The sequence below is a fragment of the Python bivittatus genome, unplaced genomic scaffold (assembly GCF_059951505.1).
Source record: "Python bivittatus isolate LINGU-HERP-01145 unplaced genomic scaffold, Pbiv_v1 ctg000530_np1212, whole genome shotgun sequence".
Classification (NCBI taxonomy): domain Eukaryota; kingdom Metazoa; phylum Chordata; class Lepidosauria; order Squamata; family Pythonidae; genus Python; species Python bivittatus.
In genome coordinates, this window is record NW_028277085.1 from 1,080,321 (window position 1) to 1,106,858 (window position 26,538).

General features: G+C 51.5%; 1 protein-coding gene across 5 annotated transcripts in view; it reads right to left on the reverse strand.

Annotated features, from left to right (window-relative positions):
- The window catches only part of TLN2 (talin 2), an 86,286-nt gene that overhangs the window by 16,916 nt on the left and 42,832 nt on the right, over nt 1-26,538 (reverse strand). For all 5 annotated transcript variants that reach the window (XM_088148270.1, XM_088148272.1, XM_088148269.1 and 2 more), the window contains exons 10-41: nt 26,270-26,425; nt 26,066-26,167; nt 24,705-24,781; nt 23,402-23,582; nt 23,164-23,277; nt 22,552-22,660; nt 21,944-22,152; nt 21,633-21,731; nt 20,465-20,632; nt 19,255-19,549; nt 18,419-18,585; nt 18,054-18,182; nt 17,145-17,258; nt 16,511-16,624; nt 15,947-16,081; nt 15,657-15,785; nt 14,885-14,987; nt 13,313-13,521; nt 12,578-12,697; nt 11,936-12,133; nt 10,685-10,824; nt 10,060-10,153; nt 9,084-9,173; nt 7,881-8,003; nt 7,261-7,404; nt 6,247-6,408; nt 4,378-4,518; nt 3,989-4,170; nt 3,627-3,759; nt 2,881-2,982; nt 2,382-2,552; nt 699-845 (exon numbers count right to left, since the gene is read on the reverse strand). In XM_088148270.1, coding sequence (XP_088004396.1) covers nt 699-845; nt 2,382-2,552; nt 2,881-2,982; nt 3,627-3,759; nt 3,989-4,170; nt 4,378-4,518; nt 6,247-6,408; nt 7,261-7,404; nt 7,881-8,003; nt 9,084-9,173; nt 10,060-10,153; nt 10,685-10,824; nt 11,936-12,133; nt 12,578-12,697; nt 13,313-13,521; nt 14,885-14,987; nt 15,657-15,785; nt 15,947-16,081; nt 16,511-16,624; nt 17,145-17,258; nt 18,054-18,182; nt 18,419-18,585; nt 19,255-19,549; nt 20,465-20,632; nt 21,633-21,731; nt 21,944-22,152; nt 22,552-22,660; nt 23,164-23,277; nt 23,402-23,582; nt 24,705-24,781; nt 26,066-26,167; nt 26,270-26,425 — 4,557 coding nt within the window. The remainder of the gene's footprint in view (nt 1-698; nt 846-2,381; nt 2,553-2,880; nt 2,983-3,626; nt 3,760-3,988; nt 4,171-4,377; nt 4,519-6,246; nt 6,409-7,260; nt 7,405-7,880; nt 8,004-9,083; nt 9,174-10,059; nt 10,154-10,684; nt 10,825-11,935; nt 12,134-12,577; nt 12,698-13,312; nt 13,522-14,884; nt 14,988-15,656; nt 15,786-15,946; nt 16,082-16,510; nt 16,625-17,144; nt 17,259-18,053; nt 18,183-18,418; nt 18,586-19,254; nt 19,550-20,464; nt 20,633-21,632; nt 21,732-21,943; nt 22,153-22,551; nt 22,661-23,163; nt 23,278-23,401; nt 23,583-24,704; nt 24,782-26,065; nt 26,168-26,269; nt 26,426-26,538) is intronic.

The window sequence follows — 26,538 nt, forward strand, 5'->3', positions numbered from 1 at the left end:
GTGGGGGTGTGGGTTTCTCCTTGGTAGTTCCTTGATGAGGGTATTGTTTTCTGCTTGATTGTTTGTCTGGTCTTAATCCCTGCTTATCTGGGTGATGATTGCTGGTGAGGAGATGTTCTGGTCTTTTGTTTTCCTTTTTATTGTCTCTTTTGAATAGTGTGTAGATGTTGTTTATCTCTATGTGCCTGTTGATGGCTGCCTTGTCTGAATACCAAGCTTCCAGGAATTCCCTAGCATTTTTGGATTTAGCTTGGTCTAGGATGCTCACAGTTTCCCAGTTGAAACTATGGTTGAGTCTGTCCATGTGTCATGAGATTAAGGAGTTTTCATTGTGTCTTCTGACTGCTAGTTGGTGTTCATGGATGCGCTCTGCTAGTCTTCTGCCTGTCTGTCCTACATAGTGGCTGTTACAGTCCTTACACTGTATGTTGTAGATGGCTGGGAGAAGGACGACAGGGCTGTGCACGTATGCATTTTACCCCAATCCCCAAAGCACCCCCTTCCCCTATTTCAACATATGATAAAATGAAAGCTGTTGAGAAAAGATGATTACTTATAGCATTTAAGAAATAAGGAAAGAGTTTTGGTAGTTGTCAGCCTAGTTTGAGCCTCCTTGGATGCCTTGAGAAAGTTGCAATATTCCAGACACCTTGGCACTTCACAAGAAGGAGCAATGGATCCAGAGGATCCTCACCCACCTTACTCATGGCTTCAGCAATGGAATCCACCATGTTCCCCACCATGCCTACTTCACTGGCAGCCTCATTCAAGGTCACCATAATGTCATCCACGGCTTCTTTCATGAGCTGTGCCGCTTCCAGGATAGCATCATGAGTGTGTGAAGCCTAGGAGATATAACGAGACGCATCACAGGACCCTTTCTTTCCTTTGTAATGCAGTCATGCACGCAGAGCCCCCTTAAACCCTTCTGTGGGACAGACATGGGACACTGACCGATCTCCAGACAACCTAGATCAAGGTTCTTCTAGAAACAGAGCATGAAAGCAGCAAGGAAAGGACTCCTTCTGAAGCAAGAAGTTTCTAAGAAGAATGTCTGCAGAATGAGGAAGTCTGCCAAAAAGGGTTCTCCCCCCCCGCCCATATTCCTGCAACTGCAGCTCTAAAGGAGGGCAGGTACAAGTTGAATTAAAAGCTTCCTGGTGGTATCAAAGAGGAAATGCAGCAGCTGCCCAGAGTGGCCTCAGTGCTAAAGAGGATGAAGGCTGAGAAACACAGCATCTTGAAAATCACAGGGTCTTAGGATTAGAAGGGGCCACTGAGGTGATTGAGTCCAACCCTCTGCACAATGCAGGAATCCAAATTAAAGCGGTCCCAGCAGAAAATGGGAGGCCACCATCCCTGCGGATGATTGCTTCCATTGTCAAACAGCTTACGATGTTTGGATTTTTTCCCCTTGACATTCAAGTCAAAAGCAATTCTTGAAAAAGTTCTCAATCCCCCTTTCCCAAAATCTGATTCCTCAAAAGTTTATTCCAAGCATCCTTTTTTTAAAAAAAGGCAATTAGAACATTTGCTGCCTGGGCTCCTTGAGGAGGGCCATAATCAGACGGAGTTGATTACCAAAGGCTGCGTTTTTAATTAAAGGCGCTTGCACAAGAGCCATGAAAGGAAGTCTCCAGGGCTCTCATCACGTACCAGCATTTGAAACGTGATTGCTCCCAAGGAGCATATTTTTAGACTTGTAACATGCAAATCATGTTTTCTTGCTGAAATTTCCTTCTACCAAACAAGACACATTTCAGGGAATATAGGGCCCTGACTGGGTGCCCTCCAAATATGTCAAATTACAACTCCCATCATTCTGAGTTAGCCCAGCCTGGCTGGGAATTCTGGGAGTTGAAGTCCACCCATGTGGGCTTTCCATTCAACCCACCAGAGAGTGCAAGCCCAGTGCAAAGTGGATTGAGGACGACTGTTCAGAGGAAGGACAATCAAGTGGTGGAAGAGACCATCCACATTATCCTGAAGCTAAAGGGTTTCCTTCTGTTTAAAAACTTGCTGCAAATACAACACCAGCTCAGAATCTATCTGCTTAATCTGCCCATTTTTAAAAATTTCTGCAGTGCTTCTTATAGGGAGCAATGTTCAAAAGCACAATTCCCCCTCTTGCCATCTCATACAGGGCCCATTCTAAGAAGCTTTCACCGTTTTTCAAAAAAGCAAAGTTATGGCAGTAGGGTTGCAAGTTTTAGTTGGTTGAACCAGGCAGGGTTCGTGTGTGATTGAAAATTTCCTGCAGCCTAAAATCATGGGCAGGCCCGTAGCTCTGTTCCAAATAGGCCACAAGAGGTCACTTCGCTGTCGTCTGCTGGGAGGGCTTTTCCCTCCTTCGGTATCAGCCCCATCCCACCAACAGATACCTTTGGATTTCCTCCTCCTTCCTTGGCTGCGTAGAGCATCTGGAGGGCCGATTCCGCCAAGGTCTTTGTCTGATCCAACAAGTTAATTTGCTGCTGGTGATTCATCAACTTGGAGACAACGCCAACGGCTGCAAGAACCAAGGGTTCAAAATAGCTGGATAGCTGCGTCACCTGAGGAGGGAAAGAAGACCAAGGAATCAGACAAGCTAGGTTTCCCTTTCCAAGATGGGTGCAAGGACTTCCCCTCTGTTTCCAAACAAGCTGTGTTATGGCTTAGGGCAGTGTTTTTCAACCTTGACAACTTTAAGCATGCTGGCTGGGGAATTCTGGGAGCTGAAGTCCACACATCTTAAACTTGCTAAGGTTGAGAAACATTGGCCTAGTGCAGGTTCCAAGGTTGGGAAACATTGCCTTAGGGCAATGTGAGAACCAGTCATTACTATGGTTCAGAAGACCTCTTACTCCAAGTACAGACATCCGCCATGTCTCGGCCTCTTACCTTGTGTCCAAGCTGAGCAGCCTCCCCTCGGGCTGCCGTCGCAATGGGATCAATGAGATGGCCAATTTCCTGGACTACGGAGGTCAGCTGTTCTTGCAAGGCCTGAGATACAAATTTCACTCATTTATAAAAAATGGTTAGCCTCTTTTCATCATAAATGATTACAAAGCTGTAAGTTTACAGTCCCCCAAGATGGGAAGGCCGTCAGAAACAAGATGCTGAGAGCTGGGCTACAAATGTTAAGCGTTCCAGCTTTCGTAGTACGGCAGCTGCGCTCTTAGAAAATGAAGCATAGTGTAAATTTTATATATGTTTGATTGTCATTAAAAAGCAGTAACGCTGGAAGTTACAAAGGAAGAAGCAACTGAAGATATGGGTTATGTCAAAAACAAGAAGTGCAGATTTTAAAAACAAAGCCCCATTTGTGAAGACTCCAGCCCAGGAGTCTGGCTTCCTAGCTATTCCTTGGCCAGCTGACCAAAAGGTAAACTTAATAGCCTAACCCTGAAGAAACTCCCTTCTTCCATTGCAAACAACCTTGGTTTCCCGTATCTCGGATGGGCCATGTTTGCTCATCTGGAACGCAGTTAGCAGTGCATCATGGGAAACTCTTCCAGTCTGTCGTTACCACAACACTGCCTCCTGGGTTCAGTCGGTGGCTCTTCCGATTTGCATTTGAAGGGGAAACACACGCACACATCTGCAGGAAAAAGTCTTCCTCGCTGGCAAGACAAGGCTTTTCTTACCTCCACAGAAATGTCGTCCCTCGTGGCCAAGTTCTGACTAACGGCAGCGAGGGAGGCTTGTTCGATGTCTCTAATACACTTGTTAATGCCGTCAATGGCGTAGTCACACTCCCGCTGACCCGGAGCTTTGTCTCTGCAGAGAACAACGGAGCAGCCGCTAGTTAACTGGGCCTGTGGTGAAGATTCCTGGCGTGGGAAATGCCTTCTTCAGGGTTCCGCATTCTTGATTCCTCCCGTCCCACCCCGTCTGGGTTTGCACACCAAACTGTCTTTGCGCACCCCCTGGGCACGCAGCCCTCTTTGGATGCTCAGAGGACGGGCTGATGCAGAGTCATGCGGGGCAGAAAGGGAGGGAGCTCCACCTGATGGAGGTGATAAGGCTCTTGATGGACTCGGAGACAGTGTGCGAATGTCCAGCCAGGACAGACCAGGTTGATGGGTCCTTGGGGTTGATGGCCAGCGAGCGAGCTGTTTTGATCAAGGAAGATGAGCTCTCCAGCATGGTCCGAGCTGAAGCCAGGATGGGCTCCTGTGCGCGAGAACCCTGGAAAGAGGCCATCTGATGAGCAAGCTAGTTCAAGATGGTCAGGCTGGCAAAGAAGGCTCTTCAGATGTTCCTCCTTCTTTAACCGAAAGAACATCAAGCGGGCGCCGTTGAGTCCACATTTTATCAATGGCTTGGGCAGGGTGGTGGAACACAGCAGACAAGAAATGCCCCCGCCCCCCCGTCATTCAGAAGGCTTCCCCATACCTCAGCACTAATCTGAGCCGGTATGCTGACAAACTCAGGATTGGAGGCAAAGGCGGTTAGATTTTCCACGGCTTCAATGAGCGGGGCAGCAGCGGTCCGGCACTTGCTCCGATTGTCTTCCGAGAAGTCCCCGTCCAGAGCCTAATGAGGAAACATCAGTGTGGTTCGGAGCTCAATTTAAGAAAAAACATGGATCAAAAAACAGGGGAAAGCAACGATAGCAACAAAGCAAGTAGTTTGTTCCACACAAAACGTTAAGGAACATTGCTAAGTCCCCTATTTCAATGGGTCGGTTGGAGCCGGAGAGGGCATGGGATGAAAATCAGGTTCAAGTTCCCCACTTGTGTCTGAAGTCCACTGGCCACATACTTCAGTGCTCTTCTGCTGGGACCTCATCTACTCCAAGCTCCTTGAAAGAAGCCCAGGTCCCAGTGCAGGCCGGTTCACACCCCACATAGTATGCTTAACCATGATGGACTGAATATGTCAGATTTGGCTGGGTTCTCTCAACACACCAAGCAAAACCAGATAAAGTCCATGGCCAGGCACTGCTCCCAGGGTCTTCCTCTGAATGCCTATGGCACCGTAGACTTTCTTGGTGGCCCCAGGACCTAAACAGTCGGAGGGTGATTATACGAGCCTTCAGTCTCCCCAGCTCATGACCCAGATCCCCCACAGCATTCAGAAGTCTGTGTCTCTGTTCCTACTTTCCTGGACAAACACTCTGAAATGGGTCCTGAATTCTGACCAAGCTCAGAAGAGGGAAAAAGTGAGTCACCGGCTTTTGCTCAAAAAGGTGGTGAAAAACCAGCCACGCTCTGGAAGGGCCAAATACACAAGATCAGAATCGCTCCTATCCCAGCCCTCACCAAGGAGATCCAACTCTACCAGGCAGAAAAATATAGACTTATCAGAAAAACCATTAAATGAAATCAATGGCTCAACTTAAAAAAATTACAAGATCATTAATCCAATGAACAGCATAATTTTGGCAGACCAGGAACAAAATCTGTGTGCATCCAAATATTTAGGCATTACTGTAAAGGAAGTTTCCCCACGAGCATCCGCAGAGAAGATTTCTCCGTGGGCAGATCTAGTTCCCTTAAGTTTTTCTTTTTCCTTTAAAGCCACTTTTCTTTCTGGTTTTCATCTTTTTGTCAAGGACAAGCCATGAAGTGATAGGCTCCATATGTTACTTTTAAGAGGGCTGCAAAATCTTATTTGTTTTCTCTAGCTTTTCCCTGAAATATTACCTGCATTTTCCTTCCTGTTAGTTAATCACGTAGATTTGGATTGTTTTGAGATGTCTGTTTTTATCACGACTGGCTTATTTTAAATTGTGGCTGAAACCCAATTTGGGACTTTAGGATTTGGTTCTACCCGAACGGATGCTTTGATTTTACCCCAAGCCCCGCCCAGAAAGATGTTGGCGCTAAACAATAACCAACCGGTTGCAGAATCATGAAGAGGACTGTACCCCAGGAGGGCGCCTCAAATACATATCAGGATCAAGGCAGAAAATTAAAAAAAAGACATCCGCATCTCCCAAAGGAAGCTGTCTCCCTTCTGCCTCTCCAGCACCACCCACTTTTCACGCCTGGTCTTTGGCTTTTCAGCACTTCCCCAAACAAGCGTTTCTTTCCTGTGAAAGGAGAACAGGAAGCCTGTTGCAAATGTCCGCGTGACGGCCCTCGGCTTCCTGAGAGGCGTGGAAAGGTCCCTCCCTGCGTGCCCTCTGCCGCCACCCTTCCCTGCAGAGATGGGAATAGCTTTCTGGGGGGGAAAAACCCGAGCCTTTCTTCCAAAGCCCCCCAGATGGACCATTTTTAATCTCTGCTGGGCGGTCCAAAGGGAGCAAGGCTGGCGCACCTTGATGGTTTTCACCAGGTTCGCCGTGCTGTTGGCCACCTCCTTGGCAGACTGGACGAAGTGCCTCTTGGCGATGGGGTTGGCTGTTTTGGACGAAGCGATGCGGCAGGCGTTGCACAGGGCGGACGTGTGCTTGGCTACGATGGTGGCAGCCGACAAGACCTGCAACAGATGCGCAGGACTCAGGGCAGGGCCTGGCTTTGCACCCTGAAAATCCAGGGTGCGATCCCCGGAGGGGCCTCCACCTTCTTCAAGGATCGGGTGGCAGGAACGGTCTTTCTTGGCCTGAGGCGCTGCAGGGCTGCTGCCGGTCAGAGAAGGCAAAAGCGGGAGACAAAGGCTATCATCCTGCTAAAGATCAGCCCCCCTCCCCGGGCACCTCAGGGTCCCAGGGCATTCCCTCTGCTGGTCCCAGGGCGGCAAGCAGGGAGGAAGGCGACGCAAAAGAGCACCGGGGATTGGTGCCCAGGAGAGGCCTGGGTTGGCCGTGCTCCACAGCCTGCCCCCCAACTCCAGCCGGGCATTTCCAGCCACAGCTTCCTCTGACAGGGAAGACCTTTCCAGAATGCAGGTCCTGACCTGGGTGGAGGAGCTCCTTCAAAGCATCCTCTGGGGCTTCTGCTGAGCAAAGCCATCTTTTCCTTTCTAAACCTCTTAGGTGCATTCACGGTCTCCTCTTTGGGGGAGGGCGTTTTCTGTTTTGCTGACTAACAGCCGAGCGTAACGGCTGCTCTGCTTGCACCACCTAACCACCTTTCTCCAAAGCGGACCTGCGGGCCCGGCTCAGCAGGGGAGGACACGAAGAGGATGCTGGAGCGTCTTCCTCAGAATTAGGCAGCAGAGGCTGTTCAGGGAAGCAGCGCTGGAGGGCCGCGTTTTCGGGGCTGCCCACAGCCACGAGGCGCGTCTAAGAGGCGTGGCCCAGGATCCCGCGCGGGAGATGCCGGGACATCCTCGGACCGCCTTCCAGCCCGGACCTGCAGCTCCCGTGACCTTGCGGGGTGGGGAGCATACCTGGGAGGGGCTGCTGGCTGGATCCACCAAGTTCTGGCACGCCATTTGGATGGCTTGGTTGGCCCGGGCAAACTGGATGGGATCCACGAGGCCCTGTTGACCGGCCTGGCTGTTGGGATCCGAGATGCCCACGAGGTAGGCAGCCTAGGAGCAACCAAGCAGAGGGGCCTTCGGCAAAGAGCGGGAGACATGCCCCTCAGCCAAGTCCCTTTCGGGGAATAACGGCGGACAGAAGCAGAAGAGGCTTACACGTCTTTCAACAAACGCTAGAGACAGAGAGATTTCCAGTCCCGACCAAAGGCCAGGGAAACGCAAAGCACGACTTACACCCCATTTGCAAAGCTGGCCTTATGCCAGTTCCCACGTATTTAATTACTGTTTGGGAGGTGGCCTTCAGGTCCCCGCCTGGGTTATCTTCAAGCAGGGTTGGCATTTGCAAGGCCAACTGTGTGCTTGCCAACTCGGACTGACCGCGGTCATTTATGAAAGCAGAGAGGAAAACAAGCCGCAGGGTTCCCGAAGCGCCACCAGCAGCAATAACCTGGCGCTCTGCAAAACACCCGCGCAAGGCTGGGAGAGGGTCAGGAGGCCGCCTGGGTTTAATGCCAGCCAAGACCCACCTGAGCTGCTGCTTCGGTGAGACCGCAGAGCGCCTTGGAAGCCACACCCACACACTCCCCGAAGATGGGAAGGTCGCCGGTCTTGGCGTTCTGGGAGATGCCGGCCATTGCTTCCCCGAGGACCTTTGGAAAGAGCCAGGCTGAGAACGCCGCCCCAGAAGCTGACCGCACGTCGCTCCTACGCCTAGCAGTCTCACACGTTTGCCTCCAACAAACCGGTTCTCAGTTTTAGCCATCGCAAGAGCGATTCGCCCACCCTTCTCTGTAACTGTTGGTGCCACTTTTCTACCAGTCTGATTCCCAGCAGCTGCCACTGCTTAAATCTTGGGTCTAACTGAGGCTGGATCGGACTCTTCCCTGATTTTTTCAATCCTTCAACTAACGTGCATGTACACTTTGACAATGGCTGTGTTTTCCTTCTTCACTTAGCTGCTGAGTAACCTGGGTTTCTGATGTCACCCAATTCACTGAATCCTACACTCGCCCAAAGCACTGGGTCTGCACATCGGACTAAATGACACCAGCAAGCCAAGGCTAACACTAATCAAGCGCTGGTGTTGTGCAGCGTCTAGGTCTTTGTCTAAACGGAGTCAGTGTGTGGTACGAACACCGTCAATAGAATGAGGATCCAACCCAACTTCTTCCTTGAGGATCACACTGGAAGATGCCATGGAGATCACCGAGTTCAAGGCAGGACGGGGCATCTGGGATGGGCAGTCATCCAGCGTTTGCTTAAATATGAGTTGCTTTTATGACTCCTTCTAAATTTGTTTGCAAACTGCCCGGAGTCATTCTGTGAGTTGGGCAGCCATACAAATTAAAGAAATAAGTGAATGCATATAGAGACCCCTGCCCTCTGCAAAGGTGAGTCTGCTCCACTGGAGCCAAGCTGACCATGGTCTTATCATCCAACGTTTCCTAGGTTCCTTCCCAAATTTCCACTCACTGAGTCTGGTTTCCTCATTATTAGGTCTCCCTCCCCAGGCTAAACCTCACGACTTCTTCCAGAGAAGACTTCCCAGGCCCTTTCCTGAAGAAGAGGCAACCTCTCTGAAGAGGGCAGCCCCGCCTGTCCCCGCTTCTGGAAAGAATGGCGTCTCCTGCCCTCGCATCTTCCTCCTCTTCCCCCACGGTTCCGCTGCCCACTGCAGAAAGCCTCCGCGGACAGATTTCGCAGGAGGCCCGGCCCGGGGAGAGAGCTACCTTGGAGTTCTCCATGACGCCTTCGATGCAGTCGAAATAAGACAGGTCGCTCACGGGCTCGCTGGGATTTTCCAGCATCTCCTTCACGGTCTGAAAGGAGACGCAGCACCGCCCCAAGTTAGCCGTGCAAGAAAGATGCTAGACCTGCAGCTGATCGCTGTCAGCCTCCCTGGATCAGGCCCAGGCAGTAAATCCCTCTGCCCAGACCCCGCCCAGCTTCCCTTGCTGTCGAGGTGGGACTAGTGAGGAGTCTCCCAGAGATCTGACGAGGTGCTTTACTGCAAACTAGAATGAAGCCACATTTGAACCGTGGCTTGTCTTCCTGAGCACAAGGGTGCAGCTCCCCTCTTACGCCCATGGCAGCTGGAGCCCCTGGTTCCTGTCCCCTGCCTTTCCCACCTTCCAGGCGACTCCTTGCCCTGCGCTTCGTGGCTTTGAAGCCAAGGGGTGGTTGACCTGACTGACATCTCTGCCCTGGGAGACACCAGTTCTCGGCCTAATTCTCATCTGAGGGCCTCATCTGCACACGCAGCCCCTTAGGTCCTGTTGGATTACAGCTCCCATGTGCACTGGGATTACGGGTGCTGTAATCTGACATATTTTGAGAAGGTTAGGATGAAGGCCTTCTTGGGGTGAATCCACACTGAATCTATGGCTTTAAAAGTTTTGATTGTGGATGGAGATAGATGCACGCAGACCCCCGTGTGTGTGTGTGCGTATGTGTGTGCGTGCGTGTGTTTATTTTGGAGATTTAAGTTTTTTTCAGTCATCAAATCATAACTGCTCTGTTTCCCTTCTTCCGTTTGCTTTTGCACAATATATTTTTCAGAAAAGCTGCACCCTGTGCTCGGCATTCCCTTTGTTTCTAAGGCTTTCCTCCAACTGCAAGAAAAATTCCTTTCCTTTCCCAGGCATTTCCACCCTCAGATCCCACAGAGTGGCCCGGGAAAAGTAAAGCCACCAGCCAAGGACGCACCTCCAGTTCCCGGAGAGCGTTGTCGCACTCCTTCTGGCCAGGAGCTTGTTGGGTACACAGGGTGATGAGCTGGTTGATGCTCTCCGTGACCGCCCTGGGTGCAAAGCAAGAGGCAACCCTGAAGACCCCAGGCACAGCCCTCCAGCTCGTCCACCGCTCTTTGGAGGGTCACCTTCCAGTCCCTCGCCATCCCAGGCGCCCTTCCTGCCCGCTCTCCACACTTGCGGTGCTCACCGATTTATCCTTCACTTCCTCCCACCTTCCTTCCAGGCACAGATCCTCCCTCCTCTACTTTCATCCCCCAAAGAGCCCTGCAAGGGAGGCTGGGCTACGAACAGAACTGACTCAAAGCCACCCGGTACTTTCCATGGCTGACGAAGGACTAGAAAGGGGGTCTTGTAACGCCATCAGGAAAATCACACAGTTGCGTCGCTAGCAGTCCTCCAGCCACAGTCCTCTGCAGTCCACCTCTCTCCCCATTTCTTAGTTCTCTTCCATTCAGCTCAATGGAGGCCAGTCAAGAGATGAAACACCCTTGGGGCAGGGTGGGGTGGGGGGGCAAGCAGTCGCAAACTCTCTGCCCCGTTATTCAAGCACCCACACCAGGGCCAAGCGCAGCTCTCACCTGGCAGCAGCCGCTAAGAGATTCTTGGCGTTGGGAGCACCGGGGTCCACTGAAAGAGACTTGGCCGCCAGAAGCAGCTTGCTGGAAGCCATGGAGATGTTCTTGAGGTTCCCAATGACCTGGATCTGGTCCTCTTTCGTCTGTGAGGCAGAGAGGCAAGGCCCAACAGGAGCTTACTGCTTGGGCAGAGAGCGGAGGCCCCCAACCTATATTTCTACTTCCAGCAGCATCAGGGAATGCTACCGGCTTGGCTAGGGCAATGTAGAAAGAGACAAGATCACCCCTGGGTGCACGGACCCCGGCCGAGCAAGCCAATGCTCCAACAATCAGGCCTTCACAGGAAAATCCAGCAGTGGAGTGCCATCTCTGCCTGGCACAAAGAGCCCGCAGTTGCTCACCACAGCTGGTCCAGTGGCTTGCCCTGCCCAGCGAATCCATTCACCCTGCACTCAAAGGATGGGTGGACTAATCCGCATCCCTTGGCGGCAGGATCTATCCTCAAGACAATGCTGACAGCAAACGAGAACAGTGGGCGTTGAGCGGTTACGCTGGCAAGCCTGCTGGTTGAGGGCAGAGTGGGGAGACGCAGGGACTCCTGTAGAGCCCTGGGGCTACTCCCCACATCTTCAGCCACATGGGATGCTGTGAGGCTCGATGCTCGGTCACCCAAGGAGCGGTGACGTTCTCATGACAGCTGGAATCAGGAGCAGGAAAGAGGGTTCCTCTCCGCTGATGCCCCCGCAGGAAGAAGAGGGACAGGAGAGTAGATGGCTCCACTTTTAAGTGTGCTTCCTGCTAAGGGTTTAGAAAGGAAGAGCCGGGCAATTGGGCAGGGGAAAATGCAACAGCCCCCCCAGAATGTTGATTTAATTCTTCCTTTCATGTCTTTCTAACCTGCCCAGTGCCTCAGCACTTGGCTGCTGGGCTTAGTAGCTAAACCGGCTTAGGCCTGAGGAGGACTTGGAAAGGAGACCACTTGGAAATCTCACAACTGCAGATGAGATTCAGAAGTCAGAAGAACACCCTGGAAAAAGCAACGGCAAACAGCTGCCATACCATGCCTTAGAAAGCTGCATGGATACAGCCCCTAGAAACAGAGCTCGGCTGGGGGGCCTCCGTATCTTTACTCTTCCCAAGAACTGAAGTTCCCAGAGTGCACCTTTCCAGTATCACGTCCAATAGGACAAGCCAAGAGGAGCGCCGCTGCCACCAGCCTCAGCCATCCTGCCCAGTGGGGGGAAACGGACTTACCTGAGCTTGGCCGGCCATTTCGATCCCTGCGTCAAGAAACTCGTCGAAGTCCTCGCTGAACTTCCCCGAGGCGGCCGCTAGCTCCCCGCTCTGGCCCCGCGTGGAGTGCACCACCTCCCCAGCCGACTGGTTCAGGTCCGCGGCCGCCTGGTTGAGCTCGCTCTGCGCTTCTTGGAATGACTTGGAACTGGGGGGCAGCTGCAAGGCGGGAGGGGGATGACGACTCTGTAGCTGTGCACTGGCACGTCAGGAAGCACAAGGGTCCTGCCCCCGTGTGCTTGCCCTCGACGCCACCATGAACGGTGGGCAGAAAACATACGTGGTGATAAGCAGGGAAAGGATCTGCAGTTTCTCCTTCGGTTTAGGGTTAGTCATCGAACGATACAAGGACCAACCCGACTGCCAAGCTTTATTCCAGCAAAGGAGCTGGGGGGGTGGGGGTGCAGTATGTTTTGTATTTGGGGTCTTATTTCTGTAAGCTGCCTGGAGTGACCATGAGTCAGTTGGGCGGCCGTATAAGTTGCTTGAATGAATGAATGAATGAATGAATGAATGAATGAATGAATGAATGAATGAATGAACCTTTGCAAGACCCGGCCCAGACAGGCAGAGGACTTAAGGGGACAGGAACAGCGTGCTCACCGATTCCACAAGCAACTTCTTGCTGGATTCGCCAATGCTCTTCAGCGCCACGTCCACGTCCTTCTGGCCAGGAAGGCAGTTGACGCAGTTGTTCAAGGAATGGGACACGGCTTTTGCCACCTTTCCGGACACACCGCAAGGCAAGAGGCATCAGATGAGTGCCAACTGCTTCCTCCAAGCCCCCCGGCCTCCCTGAGGCTCTGAAAGTTGCCCTCTGGGGAGTGAGCCACAGAAAGGGAAGCCTTTGTTGGATCAGACCCCAAGACCACGGGGCAACTGTAAGGACCTGGCTCCCCAAAGGCCGAGGCCACCAGGGAGGAGAGGAGCAAGCGAGGAAGGTGAGCGAACCTGATTAGGGGCTGCAGTGTGGTTTTAGGTGGAAGGAGAACTAGAGGGATCCAGGTGGGGGGCTTGCGTGGGGGGATCGACAAAGTCAAGAGGGCAGCCACGACACACACAGGTATGGGTGGAGCTCTGATCACCCCATGGTGGCTGCCATCCTGACCTTTTTGACCACAACCTGCAGATGCTCCTGGATTCAGGGAAAATCACAGGCAATGGAGACAGAACGGGGGGGACAGTTCTGGGCAGCAGTCGGACGGTCCGAGGGGCCACAGCCACACCACTCCACTCGCCAGGAGCGGTTCTGAAGTGGACGGCAGTTGGGGGGAGTGAGTGGAAGCAAAGCACTCCTCTTGGGATGCTGCCCGGCATTCCAGCTGCCCTGCCACCCACCTGGGCCAGCCTCTGCTGGCTCTCGGCGTCTCCTGGAGCCACGAGGGCCTGTTTGGCCTCTTGGATCAGCAGAGCTGAGCCTTCCATCACATCCCACGCAGAGTCCAGCATCGCGCGGGCCCCGGCTGGGTCGCCGGTAGATGCGGCCACGCCCCGCGCGGCTTGCGCCAAAGTCTTCAGCGCCTGGGCGGTTTCCCGGGCAGCCACCCCTGGGTGAAGAAGGCACAGAAGTGTGGGGAACGGCGCCTGGGCTGGTCCCGCCAGTCACAAGTAGATGGTCAGCCTGGCTGGATCTGCCAAGGCCCAATCGAGCCCAGCATTTGGTTTCCTGCCCTCAATGAATCTGCCCAATCTCTTTTAAAGGTGTCTCACATCTCGTGGGACTGAGTTCCACGGGTTAAGGACGCGCTGCCAGAGCAGCCCTCCCCAACTCTGCCTTTCTGCCAACGTTCCCCCGATTGGCGGTTGCAAGCCCGCTGGCTTTTCTCCGAGCTGAGCGTTCTGACTGGCTGCCCGATTCCCGGATCACCCCTGAAATTCTAGGGCCAGCCAAGGGCATAGGTGAAGCTGAAAGGGCACGTCCACCTCCTTCTGCAGAACCGGAGCTCTTCTAAGAAATGCACTGGCAGGCAGACGCTTGCCAGCCAGTTGCCTCGCCTGGCAGCATTTCCCAGAACGGAGGGGCCATTTAGCTCCCTGCTTTAGAAACAGCTCCTGTGCGCTGATGAACACCTTGGAGCTTTGTGATATCTCACTGGACAGCAAACGTCGGTCCTTAGGTGCCAGCTGAAAAGAGAGCACCATCCTAATCCAATTACCGTAGCTTTAAAATGAATGCAGAAAGATCACACCGCCTTCATCCTGCCCCCAGAGGGACAGCCATTCTAATAAGCTTTATTGGCTGGATTTCAAAATCTCCCATGGACAAGCCACCAAAGATGGAACGTAATTGACACAAAAGCATTTTAATCGATATGGGAATCTTTTGCCAACCGGCCAGGAACCCCCAAAGGGCACTGCAGTCTGTGCTGGAGAGTCATTCATTTCTGGCTAAAAGAAGACAGCTGATTCAGCAGCGGGGGAGTCACTTTATTAAAACGTAGGGTCCGGAGGAAATTGGGTCACGGCACATCATGCACATGTCTTCAGACCTGCTTCACGCACGTCCACGTTTATTAAAGTCCCAACTGCGTGTAAGAAACGGCTGGGATCAGATTGTTTGCTGTATTTTTATTGCAAGAGATCCTGGGGAGATCCAGACCTCCCCAAGCTTAACACTGATCCTTTAGCCTCTGCCCACAGCAGGAGACCAGCAGAATATTGTTTTCCTGAAAAAGCTAATTGCTGAGTCTGTACCCCCCGATACCCTTGCTTAGAAAGCACAGGAAGGGCCTCTGTATTCATATCTAGGAATGGTTTGCAACACATCTATGAATTATTAACAATCCTACTTTGTATTTGTGAGCCTTTAGTTGGCTGCACAGGGCCAAAGCATGAGGCGAGGCGACTGGGCGAGGCAGAGGCCACCCTCAGGCCTGTTGGGGAGGCTGCTGTGGCAAAGAACATTTGTACCTGTATAATCTTCGTTGCCTTGGGCTGCGCATGTCAACAGCTGGGCCATGGAGGAACCGACAGCTTTGGAAGTGCTTCCCAAGTCCTGTGCGCATTTTTCGAGCTGAGGGAGAAAGACGACACTGTTGGGAGCCTTTCCAATTATCTACCCAGACGTGGCAAGGGCCCACGGCTGGCACTCTCTGAGACTGGCAAAGAATACTTTCCCACAAGAGGGGCATTGGTGGTGGCGGCACCTCCAATATTTCAACCCTCCCCCCCAGAAAAGAGCACCTTCTCCATGCATCTTGCTTTCCAATCATGGCTTTTATTAATTCATTGTCAGTGGGACTTAACCATTAAAATGCAACCTCTTTGTATCTTTCCTCTGAGTTAAATTTCGTTGTTTGAATGGAACTGATTTGCCAGAAGTTATTCCATCGTGGCTGACTCTCTCTCAAAAAAAAAACTTGTAAACCTCTTAGTTAAAATGGCTATACATAGTTAGAACGACCGAAAAAGCTTACACCTTCTTAACACACCCTTGCCCTCTGATATGACCACAACACTTTGGGCCTGTGTGTTGCCACGTGCCAACAAAAGGAATCACCCTTATGAGCTGTCCAAAGGGAAGGAATGAAAGATACATTTAAATGCCAAAAACACATTTTAGTTTAGTTACTAGCTCTCCTAAACAATAATAATTAAAAAACTTTTAAAAAAACTGGAGCCAAAATGATTGCTGAGGATTCTTGCCCAGCCATATCAGCCTTGCCCAATGTCCTTAGTTTACCGTTTCTCCTGGAAGAGGCTTCAACTGTCCATCGAGAGCTGCCATCTTTGCATCCTGCAATTCATTTTTGAGGGTCTGGACAGTGTTCAAGGCAGAGTCGATCTCCATGGGGCCACAGGCTTCGTGTGCCTAAGCACAAGACGGGTGAACAAACAAATCTTCACAACTCTCACCACAGCCACAAAGCTCCTCAAGTGCGGGGGGCAGGGTCTGATGGGGAAGGGATCTGCAGCACGTGCCCCCCGATGACTCATCAGCTGCCCTCCTTGAGGAACTGGGCACCTGCCCACCTTCTGAGAGGCCGTTCTCAGCTCAGCGAGGCTGGTGGCAAGATTCTTGGCACATTGGCTCAACTGCATGGCCGCGGCCTGGTCAGTCACGGTTGGAACCGCTGCTTTGGCTGAAGCCACCATTTTGCTCCCGGGCTGTTGAAAGAAAGATGAATAACCGTCGGCCTTGATGGGATTCGGCCCTTCCGTCTTGCAGAGCGGGCACAGGGAACATCGGCATGGACGTAAAACATTACAGGCCCTGTTTTAGAAGAGAAAATCCTCTTCTGATGGGGGAGAGAAGGGAAACACCTCTCATAATATAGTCTACCCCTCAGAGGAAGACTTCCACTGAATATTTGTTCCAAGAAAAGATTTGCAGGTTGATCAGTCAAGAACATTTTCTGACTCAGTTTAAAAACTCGTGAAGATAATTACTGCACGGCATCATTCTTCTCCCCTCATTTCTCCAAATCTTCAGGGGTAACCCTGAGGCTATGGAGCAGAAAGGGGAAGGAGAGCAACCGCAACGCTTCCCAACGACGGCCCCTCCCCGCCCTCATGTCCTCCCTCCAGCTCACGCACCTGAAGGAAATTCTGGCTGGAGTTTATCAAGGCCAGTTGGGCGCCCAAGTCCTCCGCCTGCGTTTGGCTCCCTCGCACGCCTTGAACAAGCTGCGGAATGTGATCGGCCACGTTCTGCGAGAGGAGAAAGAAGGAAGGCACGTTTGGCTCTCCAACACGCAGCTCAAGGCCAACCCTTTGCCCAGCCGGACAATCATCCCTATCACTGAGTGCATGTAACGTGGCAAGGGCTACTCGATGGGCTGGAAACTGGGTCTGTTTGGGGTTACGTCTGGGCAGGGTTGAGTGGCTGGCAATTTAATTGGTTTGGAGGTTGCAGAACATGCTTCGCCTCCACCTGTCCGAGACTCAGTCATCAAGCACGTTGTGTGAACAGGGCCTCAGAGTGCCGAAAGGAAAGCGGCTCACCCAGAATGGATTTCTGGGACTAGAACAGCTTCCAACCCTTTTGGAATTGAGGAAGGCCATGAAGACCTGCCTATTCCAGGAGGCCTCTCTGCCGGCAGCCTGGGATTGTTTATAGTGTGTTTTTTCAGGATTCATGAAGTTAAGTCTGGTGGTGACGGACCACGTTATGGATACGAGGAGGCTCCTCTTCACTCTTCCAACTTCTTCCCCATTTGAGTGACCTTACCTTGCAGCTCTGGACAAGTTGCTGGTGGGCTGCAGCGTTCTTGTTTGAAATGGCGGCGTTCTGCGAGGCTGCAATGGTTTGAGTTGCAGCTGCTGCGGCCTGCTTGGCAGCCACCTGGAAGAAGGAGGATCTGGAAGAGTCTTGGAGAGGCAAGAGAGAAGGGATGGATCTGGCCAGCAGGTAAGAAGCGGCAGGATGGGGATTTTTTATACTCCGTTTTCCAAAAACTAAACTCTAAAGCTGCCTTCCCCACCAGGTGCCCTCCAGATGTGCTGAGGCTGCAAATCACTTTGGCTCTGCTGGCTGGAAATGCTAGGAATGGCGATCCCAGCACAGCTGGAAGGAGGCAGACTAAAAGAGGAGAGGTTATCAACAGGGGCCTCTTCATTCACCTGCTGCACCTGCTCAGGAGCTTGAGCTTCTTCCCAAGCTAATGAGAACCCAAGGAGCAGACTTGGAATGTGCTCAAGGAGCTTCAGGAGAATTTGGATTCACCAGCGAATGTGCAGATCCTAGTTCTCCTGGAGAGAACCACTAGGCTGGAAGGCTTTGGGAGAACTGCCAAGAAGGCAGAATATGTTCAATTCTGAAACCCCGAAAAGCGAGAAAGTTTGCTTTCTCTTTATGAACACACCATCATTCTGGACATTTGCTCTCATGCAAGCCTACTCATCTGCTTGTGTTTTTCAGGCTGGTTAGGCTGCCGCCTGTGACGTGCAACAACAGCCTCCCTGCGAGGTGCTGAAAAGGTCTCAGGGCTGGCCTGGCCTGGCCTGGCCAGACAAGCGCTCTCCTCCCTGGGACAGATCCAGCGGAGGGGACGGGAAAGCAGCTGCCTGAAAGGTTTGGCCTCGTTCAGAAAAGACAAATCAGCAAAGGAGAAAGAGGAGATTTGCAGACTGGCCTAACCTCCAATCTGTTCACAATCTTCTTCTTAATTGCGTTCTGAGCAGCTGCGTTGGTAGCGACGCGGAGCCCCTCGGCCGCTTCCCGCAGCCTCTGCTGCTGATCTTCATTGTCTGGGTTTGCAGCAGCTCCCTGGCCGGACACAAATCGCAAAGGTAAAACGCGGAGGGGGTCTGGCCCATCTGAGCCTCCACGGTACGGAGGAGCTGCGTTTGCCCTGGGACTGACTTTATCCTGTACCCCCAAAGGAGTGACCGCTAGCAGTGGTTCTTTCTCTGACAGTCGCACTGGCGAGCAAATATTTTAGGAGGGGAGCTGGGAGCCCAAAATCAGGAGGAGTTTGGTAGGACTTGGGGGTTTTGTGGTACCTTTGCAGCTTCCACCATCCGGGCTGTGGAATCAGCCAGAAGTTTGGCAGCTGCCAGAAGTTTCTTAGAGTTTTCCATGTCGATTTCCGCCTCGGCATCTGAGCGCATGGCGTTCACAAGATCTGAAGTTGCTTGTGCTAACACCCTGGCCTGCCGCACCATTTCACCTGCAACAGTATGAAGTGAAAAAATTATTTTATTTATTTATTCATATTTCAAATTTGGTCACCGCCCATTTCACTAGGAAGTAACCCTTTTATCTCTCTGGGTCTGTTTCTGATGTTCTCCTAGTCTAAAACTGATGACCTACAAGCTCTGTGAAGTGTTCCCATGGGCTGGCGTGGACAGAACACCCCTTGAGGAACCTACTTAGGTCTTCAAAATGCAACAGAAATGGGTGCCTTTATTTCAGTGGCCTGAAGCCCAGGACAGAGCCCCTGTTTTGCCTGCAGAAGGTGCCAGGTTCAATTCCTGGCACTGCCAATTAAAAAAGAACTCATCTAGTAGCCAACATGGGCTGGATGACAAAGTGGGGAAGACTTGCTCATTCAAGATGGAGTGGGGTAGGGTGTCAAAAATGTCAAGATGACAGCCATGATTGCATATTAAAGCCCTTCCCTTTTATGGGCAACACATCAACATAAAAAAAGGAGCAGGGGTTCAACTGTGTGATTGGAGCTGCCATCTAGCCTTTTTCGACCCCTCTGTGGATGCCCCTGTGTAGAACTCAGTCAATTACCCTGAGAACAACCTTGCACAGCAGGACCAGAGCAACATTACAACGAAGAAAGAGAAAGAGACCCCCTCGGACAGAGTTGTCCTCCTCAAATGCTTACCGGCGTCCCCCATGGAACTGAAGATGCTTTCAGTGACATACATGATGGTGTCGGTGGCCTGATCGTAGCGCCCAATGGGTTCCCCCCGACTGGCAAACTGGCGGACGTGCTGCAGAAGGTCATTGAGGGCCTGACTGACCACGCTGGCTGCTGCGCTGACTTGCTTGAGCAGTTCCGTGTCATCCGTGGCAGCCTGGCACGCCCGCACACAGTTCTCCACAGAACGATCCACCAGCTTCCCAGCTTCAATCAGCTGCTCCTGGCACACCGGAGAGCTGATGGTGGGACTCACCACCTGCACCAAAGACATCCTGCTAGGTTAGATTAGGGCCAGGCACAAAGCTTTTTGTCTGCAAAGACTTGCTTGACTTCTATAGCAGGGCAGTAGCTCTTTCAGTCTCACAACAAACTTGTGAATAGACTGGGCTGACAGACCACAGCTGTCCTGATGTCTATCCAGCTCCACACAGCTGGGCAATATCAAGGAAGCTAGAACTACACAGACTTCAAAGAGGCATCTTTAATACTCATCTGGGTATTATACAGATCTTGGGAACCGCAAGAGGAATTTCCCAGCCTCCCTTATTAGCACGTTCATTAAGGCAGAGTCTCTTTGAAGGATCTGAAAGGCTTCTCCCCAGCTTTCTTCCCACCTGGGCTGAGCTGCCCTTTACGAGAGTAGCTGCCAATTAACTCCCCTCCCCTCTCTCGATTGTTGAGGTCTGCCTTCCATTCCTTTCTCAACCTCCCCACAATCTTTCACAAAATCACTCCAAAATTGATGGCTGAGTTGCAGGGGGTTTGAAAATCAGTGTCCCCTCCCCACCACCTCCTGTTTTGCTAAACTCTTCTCCTTCAAACAATGGCTGGAGCTTCAAAACTGCTGAGCCAGCACGGCACTAGAACTGGAGGCAGGAGGGTCACCTGTCCGCAATGCTGCAGTTGCTTTTTGGATGGTTGATCCTGCACTGAGCGGCCACCCTGAGGTTCCTTTACAATTGTGTGATTCTCCGAACAAGGATTGGTGGCTGGCTGTCCCCAGGCCAAGTTCGGTCTTATTCCCAACAGAGCAAGGGAAGCCAGTCCCCAGCTCACAAAAAGCATCTCTACCCCTCTTGACGCATAAAAACACAAGAAGGAATGAACTCCAGACTTTTCAGCTGGCCTCCCTCTTATCCAGCATGGCTCTCCCACACCCCTCTGGACGTACCTTTGCACAAGCCACCAGCTGTGAGGTGGAAAGGGCGCACTGTGTTGCAGCCGCGATCACCCTGTTCTGCAGAACTGTGTCCTCAGCCACCTGAGCTACATTCTTGGCCTTCAGCACCAACATGGCGGCAGCATTGGCCACAGCTTTGGCCAGACTCATCAACACATCCTGGGGAAGAGGAAGGCAGGAATAAAGGGTCGAATCACGAGAACAGATTCAGATCTGCAGGTAGAAAGGATCCATCTAAACACCTGCCAACCTCCAGATGTGTTGGGAAGTCCTCAACTGGCCTGATCAAGAACTTTCTTCTTTACCTCCATCCCAAAGATTAAAAATACCATTCTTGGTTTTGTACTGAACGCTACATATAAGGTCAGAAAATACATTGACATGGTGGAAATCCATTGCTCTCTGTGCTCTTGTGCCTGATTCCAGAGTGTAACTAAACTGATTCAAATCCATCAAGACTGGCTCAGGGCCCTAAAAGAAGGTGATGACCCTAACTGCGTAAGGCACCCTGTCAGGTTTAGGGGGACACCTAGTTATCAGGTCCACACAAAGCGCTCTGCCAGCTTGGGAAACCAGCCTTCCACTCAGGCTTAAGGAAAAGTCCACAGGGCTCTGCCCAGACTGCCAAATTAGGGGTCAGCAGTGAATCCCAGCCCACATGCGAGTGTGCAAGGGAGGCGTCGTCCTGCACAGACCTGGTCCCACCATACCCACCCAGCTCTCCTGCATTCAGAGAAAGGCTGGATTAGTCCTTTAAATTAAAATAACCCGAAGTAGTGGACCAACTGTTTTTTAATGTGTGCAAATAAATGGCAACGCGGCATCTGGAGGGGAGGCACCCTTCTCTGGAAGACCTACTGCTGGGACGCCTGTGCCTCCACTAAGAAAACAGGCTTTTAGTTCACACGTATTCCTTTACTGGCACGCAAAGGTGAAGCGGCAGATTAAGTGAGAGAACCACTCAAAATCAAATGAGGAAGATTTCTTGCACTCTGCCCTTCCTTGTCCTGCTGTCCTTCACCTGCAGTGGACTTCCAGCCTGGCTGGGAATTATGGAAGTCCGATGCATCTGGTGGGGGAGGGCTGGTCCAGAGACCATAAAATGGGTGCAGCGTGGTTCAATCCCCACAGGGGAGAAGGGAGCCCAGGGGAGCCTTACCTGGAACCGTTCATCCGTCTCGTTCTCCCCAATCTGCCTGAGCAGCTCCCCGCTGGCTTGGCCGATGCTGCCGGCGGCAGTCAGAACAGTCTGACGGGGCTGGAAGGTCAGAAAAGTGGGAAAGGGGATCACGCGGCCTTAGGGAGAGAAATTCTCCGAGCCGTTGCCCTTCCACCAAAGCCCAGTCCTCCCCAAGGACAATCCAGCTGGATTCTTGTTGCGGCCAAGCGTACTCCGGCCACAAGGGCCAGGATCTCCTTCTTGCAGGGGGCAACTGGGGCGAACCCCTGCTCTTCTCCCCACGGCCTCACCTCTCCCGATGTGGGTTCCACTGCTTTGAGTAGGTTGGAGACGGCCCCTGCCAAGGTGCGAGCTGCCTTCAGCAGGTCCTCCCCGCTTCCGACTTCATCGTCCATGAGGGCCGCCAGCAGCTTGACCCCCTTGGACATCTCCGTGAGGTTGGAGGAGATGGTGGTGATGGCACAGCCCACTGCTGTGTAATCCGTGTCAACTGGGTCCCCTGCCGAACAAAGCAGACCAGGAGATGCCCCACTTCTAGTGGCACTGCACAGCCCCACACTTTGGCAACGTTTTCACAGAGGATTTTACACTGCCATCGCTTGGTCTCTTGGGGCCTGATCGTTGGTTGTTTTTTTTGTGAGTGTTTTACTGTTTCAGAGGCTCCCCTGCTTTGACACGTTGCACCCTCTGGTTTATCGCAAGCCATTTGGTTATTATTCCTTAATGCATCACTGACACAAGTAAACTCAGCGGCCGTTTCCTGCAGCAGAGTCAAGACAATCAGGAGAACTTGGGGAAGAGACCCATTACGCTCACCGACTTCATAGGATTCTTACAGAGCATTATGGTCACAGAAAATGGGTGCGCATTTGGGGGGAAACCATGACAGCCTCTTTACCTGCTGTAAGGTTCACAACTGAAGCTGTTCCTGCAGTGATAGCATCAACTTGAGAGTGGATTTCATGTTTTGATTCATCCACTTTGTTCTGAACCCAAACTCTGGAGGCCTGGATAAAAAAAGCAAACCAGAAATGCATAGTCAGAGGAGTGCAGAACACCTTCTAACTAGAGACACGCGTAGGTTTGCTAACTCTAGGTCAACATTCTCCACCTGGGTGACCTCCAGATACGTGGACAACAACTGCCAGGATGCTTAGTGATCACCAAGTGACTGAGGAATTCTGGGAATTGCGTCTGGAGGGTACTGAGCTCAGGAAGGACTTCATCAGACATGCATGTGATTGGATGTCCGCTCTGGTTGCTAAGAAACATCCTGGGAATACTCAGTATTATTCTGAGAAGTTGTATCAGACCCAGAGGGGCTGATTCACACATTGATAACCAAGTACTTTCCTACAGGAGACACAGAAAATGGCTAGACATTTTGAAACACAGAAGGGCAGCCAAGAGACTCTGAATTCAGAGATGGAACAGAAGCCCCAGGCCAATGTTGGGTTTTGGAAAGACAGCCTTCATGTTGCCCCCCGCCCAGCCCGCTGAGCCAACTGACCATATCATTTCCTAAAGGCGGAAGATCATCGACTTGGGTGAGATCTGCCTGCGTCTGCTGGACCGCCTGCATGCTTGTGTTGATGGTGCCCATCAAGGCCTGCTGAGCTGAAGTCTGAGGAAAGCCAAGAAAAGTTCAGAAGCTCTTCCCCTGCAGAGGGACACCCCAGCGGGACCTCCGAGACAAGGGCCCCACCCTGGCTCAGAGCGGGAGAAGAAAAGCTCCGGGGGCAGCTTACCAAAGGGGGCATGTGGGCCCTGTGCATCTGCCCAACCGTGACCTGCTGCTGCGGAGAAGGCATGCTGCCAATGTTGAATGTCTCTGGGCCGGTGGAGCCTGAGCGCATGACGGCTGGAAGTGCCACGGAGCCATGCTCAACCTTTCCGGTGCGGTTGAACTGCTGCTGCAAAATAGTCGACCTGCCAAGGGAAGGGCAGAACCGGGCTGGGAAGAGAGTTCCTTTCCCTCCTTGACTCTTTCCTTGGGGAGCAATGGGGGACAACTGAATGCTACTCCGTTCCTGTCCAGCACTTCCTCCGTGACTGGAAACTTAGGGCTTATGCACCAGCCCCAGTTCCACAAACACCCACTTTTCCCCTGGACTTTTCACCCCCTCGTTGATGAAGTGCTCCTGGACCCCTAAAAGCTTGCACCCTCTTTTGGACTTCATATTCGACACACCCCATAAGGTGGCCGGTACTTGAGGGATTCAGACTACAAAACAGAAGGGAGAACTCGGAAACGGGAAGAAGAGCAGCTTCGCGAGCTCATGAAAAGAAGGTCAGATTGGAATAAAGGCGCATTCTGGCCTTCAGCCTGGGATCTCACTGTTCCACAAGACGATGACAAAAGAGGGGAGTTTATTCCAAGTCAACATAATTATTTTGAACAACATACAACTACTATTTGTCAGATTCACTCCCAAATATTTTTCCCATCCTAAGACCTGTTTTGTTCATCAGTCTTCTTGTTCTTCTATCCTCATATTTTTCGTTCACATTTTAGTTTTTTATTAATTTTAAAACCGACCAAAGCACCAAATTCTTTCAACTTTTTTATTAAAGCTTCAACCCCCTTTAGTTTTTGTTAGTTTTTGATAGTTTTTACTGTGCCTTTTAAAAAAAATTAATAAAGTTATTATTAAAAAAGGGGGGGGAGTCAGCAACAGATTAGAGCAGTGTTTCTCAACCTTAGCAACTCTAAGATGTGTGGACTTCAACTCCCAGAATTTCCCAGCTGGCTGGCTGGCTGGCTGGCTGGCTGGGGAATTCTGGGAGCCGAAGTCCACACATCTTAGAGTTGCCAAGGTTGAGAACCACTGGATTAGAGCAACAGCTCAGGGCCACCCAGTGGTAAATGAATAACATGCATCGTTCTTCCCATCGTGTGGATGGATGGTGTTCAGGAGGCAGGATTGCCAAAGGCCACTAGTAACCTCAGTAGAAGCAAGATTTTAATGCATGGAGGGACCTGCTGGCTCACAGCTCATGGCTTTTGCCACAAAGACATGCCAGAGTAAAAGCCTGCCCCCTTCCACCTACTTTTTAGGTGAGACAGATTCTTCTAGCATTGTAGATTCTTCATCTCCTTCCAGCCCAAAGCGATCTTTGCTTTGCTTCTGCAGAAAAAGCAAAAAGAGGTTTTCGGTCACTTCCTGGGTCTTATGAATCCCTACCCTTTTTGCACATGGCTCTGGACACCCAGGGCTCTCTTGAATCAACAGGCTACAGCTCCACTGTGCCCTTCACAGGCCCTTTGGCTTGCTAGAGAGGTTTGTGGCCAGTTGCCCAAAGGCTTAGCAATTCCCAGCAACCAGCGTCTAACGTGCCCTATCTATCAGGAGGTGGGCCTGTAAGAATTGGGCAGGATAGGGATTTGAGACTGCAAAGTCCTGGGAAGAGAGATGTGTTGCTTCTCACCTCCTCGTTTGCTTTCCAGTGACCTAGATACAGATATGGAATGGAAGCCACAGTGGAGAAGAAGCACAAAATGCCTCCTCTTGCTGCCACCCCAATTCCCCCCCCCCCCCGTTCGCCACTGCTTGGCAGTTTGGGGGCAGGGGGCTGCTGGAATGGAGAGTTAAAGGGTGTTGCTCTTCCTCCTGTCTGCATACCCCCTAGAGCTACTTCAGCTGTCCCCAAAGAAGACCACTTCATCTGACTTCCAAGAGCAGAACTCTCCATGGTTTCCAAAGTATTTTGCAAGATGACAGGGAGGGCTGTTTCTTGAGAAATGTAACCCTCCTGGGAGCCCTAAACTAGTTCTCTAATTCCTTGGATCCTGGCCTGGCTGTGGAATCACACTGAACCAGCGTCTTACAACCATGCCACCAATTGCCTCAGTGACAGAGACTTCAGCCCTGTGCCAAGAATGTACACCAGCAACGCTCGAAGTGTTTGCTTTTGGTGAGAGAGATATTAGCTCATTTAATTGCTTAAGGACACTTTCCACTCCCATGGAAAATCAAAGAGATTTCAAAAAACCAGTGGTTTTTAGGTCAACCATAACCTAGCTCTCCAAGTTTTGTCAACAGATGGGCAATTATTTCCCAAGGAGCAACGTATTTTTTTTAATTTGCTTCCCTGTTCAGTTGTGCCACAGGGTTCAAAATTTTCAAGGATGGCATTCCAAAATGGAAGTAGGAGTAGAACAAGGGCAAAAAAATATAACCAAATAAATTCAATGAACACACATTGGTGGCTGTTTTGGAGAGGCTCTGAGGTTGCACCAAGGCTCTCGGAGGGCACGAAGTCTCAGCCTTAAGCTGTGCTCTCAAAATTACATGAAGAGTTTAGCTAACGCCACGTTCTGACTTTGTTTCCTGAACTCAGATGCTCCAACACACATTAAATGTGATTGGAGGACCATGCTGTCCCTTCCAACAGAAGCCCAAAGATTTTACCTTCTTGAGGATGATGTCAATATAACCTGCAATCAGCTGAGAGATCTGCTCCCCTTCAGTGGTCTGTACTGAATAGTAGCTTTCTTGGTACTCGCCAAAATCCTGAGGGAAGGATATAGTACTATTTGCATCAAGGCTACACCCAGCTTACAAATGGGAAACCTTTTCCTCTGCTTCACTCTCACCACCACCACCATGAATTACCAGTGTGAAGCTTTTGGGTGAGGCCGCCCAGCGTTTCACGGTCGTCAGTGGCCATTCCTGCAAGACCTCCTTGGTCTTTTCATCCACGCGCATCACGGACTCCTTGGTAATTCCTAGCAAACGAGGGACCAGTTTGTTCTTTCCTTTCATTTTCTCCTGCGAAGGGAAACAAGACAAAACAAAACAGAATTTGAAAGAACGTAAGAAGAGTCCCGAGGATGGATCCAGCCGAAGGTCTCTCTAGTGCAGCTTCTGTGTTCCCCAGGAGC